This window comes from Bombina bombina, chromosome 3, assembly GCF_027579735.1.
Source record: "Bombina bombina isolate aBomBom1 chromosome 3, aBomBom1.pri, whole genome shotgun sequence".
NCBI lineage: Eukaryota > Metazoa > Chordata > Amphibia > Anura > Bombinatoridae > Bombina > Bombina bombina.
The window spans coordinates 942,303,144-942,315,146 of NC_069501.1; the positions used below are offsets into that span (position 1 = coordinate 942,303,144).

The following is a 12,003-nucleotide window of genomic DNA, read 5'->3' on the forward strand; positions in this document are numbered from 1 at the left end:
TCCAATAATTTTCTTCATGCTGCCGCAACCATCTACGCAATATTTTAAAGACTCACCCTTTTCTGAGCGCTAACACCACAAAGCAAATAATGCACTCCCTTGTTATTTCCTGACTTAAAGGGACAGTAAAGTCAAAACTAAACTTTGATGATTCAGATAGGGCATGCAATTTTAAACAACTTTCCAATTTACATTTATCATCAAATTTGCTTTGTTGCCTTGGTGGTATTTTTGAAAAGCTAAACCTAGCTAGGCTCAAACTGATTTCTAAACAGTTGAAAACCGCCTCCTAGCTCAGAGCATTTTGAAAGTTTTTCACAGTTAGACTGTGCTAGTTCACATGTGTCATATAGATAACATTGTGCTCACTCCCGTGAAGTTATTTAGGAGTCTTCACTGATTGACTACACTGCATGTCTGTCAAAGGCACTTAGATAAGGAGGCTGTCTGCAAAGGCTTAGATACAAGGAAATCACAGAGGTAAAAAGTATATTAATATAACTGTGTTGGTTATGCAAAAACGGGGAATGGGTAATAAAGGGATTATCTATCTTTTTAAATAAGAAACATTTTGGTGTAGACTGTCCCTTTAACTACTGCAATAACCTACTTACTGGCCTTCCTCTTTCCCGCCTCACCTCCCTTCAATCCATCCTAAATGCATCTGCCAGGCTTATCCACCTTTCCCGTCGCTCTGTATCTGCTGCACCTCTCTGCAAGTCCCTTCATTGGCTCCCCATTCACAGCAGCATTAAATACAAAATTCTCACCCTTACATACAAAGCTGTCACCAATGCCGCTCCCCACTATCTACCCTCTCTAGTCAACATGTATACTTCAGCCCGCCCACTAAGATCCAACAATGACCTGCTACTTACATCCGCGACTATCACCTCTTCTCATGCTAGACTGCAGGACTTCTGTCATGCAGCACCTACCCTCTGGAACACTCTCCCTCGTGCTGTCAGGCTTACCTCTAATTTTTCTTCCTTTAAATGCTCCCTGAAGACTTTTTTGTTTAGAGAAGCCTACCACCCAACTCAATTATAAATCAATTTTACTTACCTAACAGCATTTCCCTCACCTAACTCTGCATTAACATCTTTCTCAATCTTGCAGTCCTCACCTCCTGTTTCTCAACCTCCTACCCTTCTAGATTGTAAGTTCCCACGGGAATAGGGCCCTTTACTCCTCCTGTATGTATTTGTAAATTTTGTCCTGTCTATTACAAGTCTTATATCATTGTTTTATTTAAATTAATTGTACCCATGGACAGCGCTGCGGAATATTCTGGCGCTTTATAAATAAAGTATAATAATAATAACCTGTAAGTGTGAGGTCATCGTCTTCAATTATCTGCTCCTCTGCCACTTCCAACGAGCTCTCAGTAATCATGTCGTGTGGCTCATTGACACACGTTAAGCCAGAGTAGTTGTGCAGCAGGTCCACATTAGGAATATGTTCCACGATGACGGCCGGGAAGATGGATGGGTCTCCCAACTAGAAGCAAAACAGTATAATTAGTAATCCTTAGTTATATCAGAACTGCTAGCGTACATGGTTATAGCGTCTCTTACACATGTACCCTGCTAGATTCAATAGGTTATAACTGCTCTATCACACACATAGCCTGCTAGATTCAATAGGTTATAACTGCTCTATCACACACATAGCCTGCTAGATTCAATAGGTTATAACGGCTCTATCACACACACGTAGCCTGCTAGATTCAATAGGTTATAACTGCTCTATCACACACGTAGCCTGCTAGATTCAATAGGTTATAACTGCTCTATCACACACATAGCCTGCTAGAATCAATAGGTTATAACGGCTCTATCACATACACATAGCCTGCTAGATTCAATAGGTTATAACTGCTCTATCACACACATAGCCTGCTAGATTCAATAGGTTATAACTGCTCTATCACACACATAGCCTGCTAGATTCAATATGTTATAACTGATCTATCACACACACACACATAGCCTGCTAGATTCAATAGGTTATAACTGCTCTATCACACACATAGCCTGCTAGATTCAATAGGTTATAATGGCTCTATCACACACACGTAGCCTGCTAGATTCAATAGGTTATAACTGCTCTATCACACACATAGCCTGCTAGATTCAATAGGTTATAACTGCTCTATCATACACATAGCCTGCTAGATTCAATAGGTTATAACTGCTCTATCACACACATAGCCTGCTAGATTCAATAGGTTATAACTGCTCTATCACACACATGGCCTGCTAGATTCAATAGGTTATAACTGCTCTATCACACACATGTAGCCTGCTAGATTCAATAGGTTATAACTGCTCTATCATACACATAGCCTGCTAGATTAAATAGGTTATAACTGCTCTATCACACACATGTAGCCTGCTAGATTCAATAGGTTATAACTGCTCTATCACACACACGTAGCCTGCTAGATTCAATAGGTTATAACTGCTCTATCACACACATAGCCTGCTAGATTCAATAGGTTATAACTGCTCTATCACACACATAGTCTGCTAGATTCAATAGGTTATAACTGCTCTATCACACACATAGCCTGCTAGATTCAATAGGTTATAACTGCTCTATCATACACACATAGCCTGCTAGATTCAATAGGTTATAACTGCTCTATCATACACACATAGCCTGCTAGATTCAATAGGTTATAACTGCTCTATCACACACACGTAGCCTGCTAGATTCAATAGGTTATAACTGCTCTATCACACAGATAGCCTGCTAGATTCAATAGGTTATAACTGCTCTATCACACACATAGCCTGCTAGATTCAATATGTTATAACTGCTCTATCACACGCATATAACCTGCTAGATTCAATAGGTTATAACTGCTCTATAACACACATAGCCTGCTAGATTCAATAGGTTATAACTGCTCTATCACACACATAGCCTGCTAGATTCAATAGGTTATAACTGCTCTATCACACACATAGCCTGCTAGATTCAATAGGTTATAACTGCTCTATCACACACACACGTAACCTGCTAGATTCAATAGGTTATAACTGCTCTATCACACACATAGCCTGCTAGATTTAATAGGTTATAACTGCTCTATCACACACGTAGCCTGCTAGATTCAATAGGTTATAACTGCTCTATCGCACACACGTAGCCTGCTAGATTCAATAGGTTATAACTGCTCTATCACACACATAGCCTGCTAGATTCAATAGGTTATAACTGCTCTATCACACACACACACGTAACCTGCTAGATTCAATAGGTTATAACTGCTCTATCACACACATAGCCTGCTAGATTCAATAGGTTATAACTGCTCTATCACACACATAGCCTGCTAGATTCAATAGGTTATAACTGCTCTATCACACACATAGCCTGCTAGATTCAATAGGTTATAACTGCTCTATCACACACATAACCTGCTAGATTCAATAGGTTATAACTGCTCTATCATACACACGTAGCCTACTAGATTCAATAGGTTATAATTGCTCTATCACACACATAACCTGCTAGATTCAATAGGTTATAACTGCTCTATCATACACACATAGCCTGCTAGATTCAATAGGTTATAACTGCTCTATCACACACATAGCCTGCTAGATTCAATAGGTTATAACTGCTCTATCACACACATAGCCTGCTAGATTCAATAGGTTATAACTGCTCTATCACACACGTAGCCTGCTAGATTCAATAGGTTATAACTGCTCTATCACACACATAGCCTGCTAGATTCAATAGGTTATAACTGCTCTATCACACACATAGTCTGCTAGATTCAATAGGTTATAACTGCTCTATCATACACACATAGCCTGCTAGATTCAATAGGTTATAACTGCTCTATCATACACACATAGCCTGCTAGATTCAATAGGTTATAACTGCTCTATCATACACACATAGCCTGCTAGATTCAATAGGTTATAACTGCTCTATCACACACACGTAGCCTGCTAGATTCAATAGGTTATAACTGCTCTATCACACAGATAGCCTGCTAGATTCAATAGGTTATAACTGCTCTATCACACACATAGCCTGCTAGATTCAATAGGTTATAACTGCTCTATCACACGCATATAACCTGCTAGATTCAATAGGTTATAACTGCTCTATAACACACATAGCCTGCTAGATTCAATAGGTTATAACTGCTCTATCACACACATAGCCTGCTAGATTCAATAGGTTATAACTGCTCTATCACACACATAGCCTGCTAGATTCAATAGGTTATAACTGCTCTATCACACACATAGCCTGCTAGATTCAATAGGTTATAACTGCTCTATCACACACGTAGCCTGCTAGATTCAATAGGTTATAACTGCTCTATCACACACGTATCCTGCTAGATTCAATAGGTTATAACTGCTCTATCACCCACATAGCCTGCTAGATTTAATAGGTTATAACTGCTCTCACACACACATAGCCTGCTAGATTCAATAGGTTATAACTGCTCTATCACACACACACATAGCCTGCTAGATTCAATAGGTTATAACTGCTCTATCACACACATAGCCTGCTAGATTCAATAGGTTATAACTGCTCTATCACACACATAGCCTGCTAGATTCAATAGGTTATAACTGCTCTATCACACACATAGCCTGCTAGATTCAATAGGTTATAACAGCTCTATCACACACATAGCCTGCTAGATTTAATAGGTTATAACTGCTCTATCACACACGTATCCTGCTAGATTCAATAGGTTATAACTGCTCTATCACACACACACATAGCCTGCTAGATTCAATAGGTTATAACTGCTTTATCACACACACATAACCTGCTAGATTCAATAGGTTATAACTGCTCTATCACACACATGTACCCTGCTAGATTCAATAGGTTATAACTGCTCTATCACACACGTACCCTGCTAGATTCAATAGGTTATAACTGCTTTATCACACACACATAACCTGCTAGATTCAATAGGTTATAACTGCTCTATCACACACACGTACCCTGCTAGATTCAATAGGTTATAACTGCTTTATCACACACACGTACCCTGCTAGATTCAATAGGTTATAACTGCTCTATCACACACACATAGCCTGCTAGATTCAATAGGTTATAACTGATCTATCACACACATAGCCTGCTAGATTTAATAGGTTATAACTGCTCTATCACACACACATAGCCTGCTAGATTCAATAGGTTATAACTGCTCTATCACACACATGGCCTGCTAGATTCAATAGGTTATAACTGCTCTATCACACACACATAGCCTGCTAGATTCAATAGGTTATAACTGCTCTATCACACACATAGCCTGCTAGATTCAATAGGTTATAACGGCTCTATCACACACACACATAGCCTGCTAGATTCAATAGGTTATAACTGCTCTATCACACACACATAGCCTGCTAGATTCAATAGGTTATAAATGCTCTATCACACACATAGCCTGCTAGATTCAATAGGTTATAACTGCTCTATCACACACATGGCCTGCTAGATTCAATAGGTTATAACTGCTCTATCACACACATAGCCTGCTAGATTCAATAGGTTATAACTGCTCTATCATACACACGTAGCCTGCTAGATTCAATAGGTTATAACTGCTCTATCACACACACATAGCCTGCTAGATTCAATAGGTTATAACTGCTCTATCACACACATAGCCTGCTAGATTCAATAGGTTATAAATGCTCTATCACACACATAGCCTGCTAGATTCAATAGGTTATAACTGCTCTATCACACACATGGCCTGCTAGATTCAATAGGTTATAACTGCTCTATCACACACATAGCCTCCTAGATTCAATAGGTTATAACTGCTCTATCATACACACGTAGCCTGCTAGATTCAATAGGTTATAACTGCTCTATCACACACACATAGCCTGCTAGATTCAATAGGTTATAACTGCTCTATCATACACATAGCTTGCTAGATTCAATAGGTTATAACTGCTCTATCACACACACGTACCCTGATAGATTCAATAGGTTATAACTGCTCTATCACACAAACATAACCTGCTAGATTCAATAGGTTATAACTGCTCTATCACACACACACATAACCTGCTAGATTCAATAGGTTATAACTGCTCTATCACACACACATAACCTGCTAGATTCAATAGGTTATAACTGCTCTATCACACACATAGCCTGCTAGATTCAATAGGTTATAACTGCTCTATCACACACATAGCCTGCTAGATTCAATAGGTTATAACTGCTCTATCACACACATAGCCTGCTAGATTCAATAGGTTATAACTGCTCTATCACACACGTACCCTGCTAGATTCAATAGGTTATAACTACTCTATCACACACACGTACCCTGCTAGATTCAATAGGTTATAACTGCTCTATCACACACACACGTAGCCTGCTAGATTCAATAGGTTATAACTGCTCTATCACACACGTAGCCTGCTAGATTCAATAGGTTATAACTGCTCTATCACACACGTAGCCTGCTAGATTCAATAGGTTATAACTGCTCTATCACACACACGTAGCCTGCTAGATTCAATAGGTTATAACTGCTCTATCACACACACGTAGCCTGCTAGATTCAATAGGTTATAACTGATCTATCATACACATAGCCTGCTAGATTCAATAGGTTATAACTGCTCTATCACACACACGTAGCCTGCTAGATTCAATAGGTTATAACTGCTCTATCACACACGTAGCCTGCTAGATTCAATAGGTTATAACTGCTCTATCACACGCATTTAACCTGCTAGATTCAATAGGTTATAACTGCTCTATCACACGCATATAACCTGCTAGATTCAATAGGTTATAACTGCTCTATAACACACATAGCCTGCTAGATTCAATAGGTTATAACTGCTCTATCACACACATAGCCTGCTAGATTCAATAGGTTATAACTGCTCTATCACACACATAGCCTGCTAGATTCAATAGGTTATAACTGCTCTATCACACACACACGTAACCTGCTAGATTCAATAGGTTATAACTGCTCTATCACACACATAGCCTGCTAGATTTAATAGGTTATAACTGCTCTATCACACACGTAACCTGCTAGATTCAATAGGTTATAACTGCTCTATCACACACATAGCCTGCTAGATTTAATAGGTTATAACTGCTCTATCACACACGTAGCCTGCTAGATTCAATAGGTTATAACTGCTCTATCGCACACACGTAGCCTGCTAGATTCAATAGGTTATAACTGCTCTATCACACACATAGCCTGCTAGATTCAATAGGTTATAACTGCTCTATCACACACACACGTAACCTGCTAGATTAAATAGGTTATAACTGCTCTATCACACACTTAGCCTGCTAGATTCAATAGGTTATAACTGCTCTATCATACACACATAGCCTGCTAGATTCAATAGGTTATAATTGCTCTATCACACACATAACATGCTAGATTCAATAGGTTATAACTGCTCTATCATACACACATAGCCTGCTAGATTCAATAGGTTATAACTGCTCTATCACACACACGTAGCCTGCTAGATTCAATAGGTTATAACTGATCTATCATACACATAGCCTGCTAGATTCAATAGGTTATAACTGCTCTATCACACACACGTAGCCTGCTAGATTCAATAGGTTATAACTGCTCTATCACACACGTAGCCTGCTAGATTCAATAGGTTATAACTGCTCTATCACACACACACATAGCCTGCTAGATTCAATAGGTTATAACGGCTCTATCACACACATAGCCTGCTAGATTCAATAGGTTATAACTGCTCTATCACACACACGTAGCCAGCTAGATTCAATAGGTTATAACTGCTCTATCACACACACGTAGCCCGCTAGATTCAATAGGTTATAACTGCTCTATCACACACACGTAGCCTGCTAGATTCAATAGGTTATAACTGCTCTATCACACACGTAGCCTGCTAGATTCAATAGGTTATAACTGCTCTATCACACACATAGCCCGCTAGATTCAATAGGTTATAACTGCTCTATCACACACACGTAGCCTGCTAGATTCAATAGGTTATAACTGCTCTATCACACACGTAGCCTGCTAGATTCAATAGGTTATAACTGCTCTATCACACACATAGCCTGCTAGATTCAATAGGTTATAACTGCTCTATCACACACACGTAGCCTGCTAGATTCAATAGGTTATAACTGCTCTATCACACACACGTAGCCTGCTAGATTCAATAGGTTATAACTGCTCTATCACACACATAGCCTGCTAGAGTCAATAGGTTATAACTGCTCTATCACACACACATAGCCTGCTAGATTCAATAGGTTATAACTGCTCTATCACACACACACATAGCCTGCTAGATTCAATAGGTTATAACTGCTCTATCACACACATAGCCTGCTAGATTCAATAGGTTATAACTGCTCTATCACACACACACGTAGCCTGCTAGATTTAATAGGTTATAACTGCTCTATCACACACACGTAGCCTGCTAGATTCAATAGTTTATAACTGCTCTATCACACACACGTAGCCTGCTAGATTCAATAGGTTATAACTGCTCTATCACCCACATAGCCTGCTAGATTTAATAGGTTATAACTGCTCTATGACACACATAGCCTGCTAGATTCAATAGGTTATAACTGCTCTATCATACACACATAGCCTGCTAGATTCAATAGGTTATAACTGCTCTATCACACACATAGCCTGCTAGATTCAATAGCTTATAACTGCTCTATCACACACATAGCCTGCTAGATTCAATAGGTTATAACTGCTCTATCACACACGTAGCCTGCTAGATTCAATAGGTTATAACTGCTCTATCACACACATAGCCTGCTAGATTCAATAGGTTATAACTGCTCTATCACACACATAGCCTGCTAGATTCAATAGGTTATAACTGATCTATCACACACATAGCCTGCTAGATTCAATAGGTTATAACTGCTCTATCACACACGTACCCTGCTAGATTCAATAGGTTATAACTGCTCTATCACACACGTAGCCTGCTAGATTCAATAGGTTATAACTGCTCTATCACACACACGTAGCCTGCTAGATTCAATAGGTTATAACTGCTCTATCATACACATAGCCTGCTAGATTCAATAGGTTATAACTGCTCTATCACACACACGTAGCCTGCTAGATTCAATAGGTTATAACTGCTCTATCACACACGTAGCCTGCTAGATTCAATAGGTTATAACTGCTCTATCACACACATAGCCTGCTAGATTCAATAGGTTATAAATGCTCTATCATACACACATAGCCTGCTAGATTCAATAGGTTATAACTGCTCTATCATACACACATAGCCTGCTAGATTCAATAGGTTATAACTGCTCTATCACACACATATAGCCCGCTAGATTCAATAGGTTATAACTGCTCTATCATACACACGTAGCCTGCTAGATTCAATAGGTTATAACTGCTCTATCACACACAGCCTGCTAGATTCAATAGGTTATAACTGCTCTATCACACACAGCCTGCTAGATTCAATAGGTTACAACTGCTTTATCACATACACATAACCTGCTAGATTCAATAGGTTATAACTGCTCTGTCACACACACGTAGCCTGCTAGATTCAATATGTTATAACTGCTCTATCACACACAGCCTGCTAGATTCAATAGGTTATAACTGCTCTATCACACACACGTAGCCTGCTAGATTCAATATGTTATAACTGCTCTATCACACACAGCCTGCTAGATTCAATAGGTTATAACTGCTCTATCACACACACGTAGCCTGCTAGATTCAATAGGTTATAACTGCTCTATCACACACACGTAGCCTGCTAGATTCAATATGTTATAACTTCTCTATCACACACAGCCTGCTAGATTCAATAGGTTATAACTGCTCTATCACACATAGCCTGCTAGATTCAATAGGTTATAACTGCTCTATCACACACACACACATAGCCTGCTAGATTCAATAGGTTATAACTGATCTATCACACACACGTAGCCTGCTAGATTCAATAGGTTATAACTGCTCTATCACACACATAGTCTGCTAGATTCAATAGGTTATAACTGCTCTATCACACACGTAGCCTGCTAGAGTCAATAGGTTATAACTGCTCTGTCACACACGTAGCCTGCTAGATTCAATAGGTTATAACTGCTCTATCACACACATTGCCTGCTAGATTTAATAGGTTATAACTGCTCTATCACACACACACGTAGCCTGCTAGATTCAATAGGTTATAACTGCTCTATCACACACACATAACCTGCTAGATTCAATAGGTTATAACTGCTCTATCACACACATAGCCTGCTAGATTCAATAGGTTATAACTGCTCTATCACACACATTGCCTGCTAGATTTAATAGGTTATAATGGCTCTATCAAACACCCGTAGCCTGCTAGATTCAATAGGTTATAACTGCTCTATCACACACGTAGCATGCTAGATTCAATAGGTTATAACGGCTCTATCACACACATAGCCTGCTAGATTCAATAGGTTATAACTGCTCTATCACACAGATAGCCTGCTAGATTCAATAGGTTATAACTGCTCTATCACACACATAGCCTGCTAGATTCAATAGGTTATAACTGCTCTATCACACACATAACCTGCTAGATTCAATAGGTTATAACTGCTCTATCACACACATAGCCTGCTAGATTCAATAGGTTATAACTGCTCTATCACACACGTAGCCTACTAGATTCAATAGGTTATAACTGCTCTATCACACACATAGCCTGCTAGATTCAATAGGTTATAACTGCTTTATCACACACACATAACCTGCTAGATTCAATAGGTTATAACTGATCTATCACACACATAGCCTGCTAGATTCAATAGGTTATAACTGCTCTATCACACACACATGTAGCCTGCTAGATTAAATAGGTTATAACTGCTCTATCACACACATAGCCTGCTAGATTAAATAGGTTATAACTGCTCTATCACACACATAGCCTGCTAGATTAAATAGGTTATAACTGATCTATCACACACATAACCTGCTAGATTAAATAGGTTATAACTGCTTTATCACACACACATAGCCTGCTAGATTCAATAGGTTATAACTGCTCTATCACACACGTATCCTGCTAGATTTAATAGGTTATAACGGCTCTATCACACACATAGCCTGCTAGATTCAATAGGTTATAACTGCTCTATCACACACGTAGCCTGCTAGATTCAATAGGTTATAACTGCTCTATCACACAGATAGCCTGCTAGATTCAATAGGTTATAACTGCTCTATCACACACGTGTAGCCTGCTAGATTCAATAGGTTACAACTGCTCTATCATACACATAGCCTGCTAGATTCAATAGGTTATAACTGCTCTATCACACACACATAGCCTGCTAGATTCAATAGGTTATAACTGCTCTATCACACACGTAGCCTGCTAGATTCAATAGGTTATAACTGATCTATCATACACATAGCCTGCTAGATTCAATAGGTTATAACTGCTCTATCACACACACACACATAGCCTGCTAGATTCAATAGGTTATAACTGCTCTATCAAACACACGTAGCCTGCTAGATTCAATAGGTTATAACTGCTCTATCACACAGAAAGCCTGCTAGATTCAATAGGTTATAACTGCTCTATCACACACATAGCCTGCTAGATTCAATAGGTTATAACTGCTCTATCACACGCATATAACCTGCTAGATTTAATAGGTTATAACTGCTCTATCACACACACATAGCCTGCTAGATTCAATAGGTTATAACTGCTCTATCACACATACGTAGCCTGCTAGATTCAATACGTTATAACTGCTCTATCACACACACACGTAGCCTGCTAGATTCAATAGGTTATAACTGCTCTATCACACACACACATAGCCTGCTAGATTCAATAGGTTATAACTGCTCTATCACACACGTAGCCTGCTAGATTCAATAGGTTATAACTGATCTATCACACACACGTAGCCTGCTAGATTCAATAGGTTATAACT

At 39.1% G+C, this 12,003-nt stretch overlaps 1 protein-coding gene across 4 annotated transcripts in view; it reads right to left on the bottom strand.

The window, feature by feature from the left end:
* Positions 1 to 12,003, bottom strand: part of ELF1 (E74 like ETS transcription factor 1) — a 427,636-nt gene that overhangs the window by 64,973 nt on the left and 350,660 nt on the right. For all 4 annotated transcript variants that reach the window (XM_053707956.1, XM_053707958.1, XM_053707957.1 and 1 more), the window contains one exon: positions 1,326 to 1,500. In XM_053707956.1, coding sequence (XP_053563931.1) covers positions 1,326 to 1,500 — 175 coding nt within the window. The remainder of the gene's footprint in view (positions 1 to 1,325; positions 1,501 to 12,003) is intronic.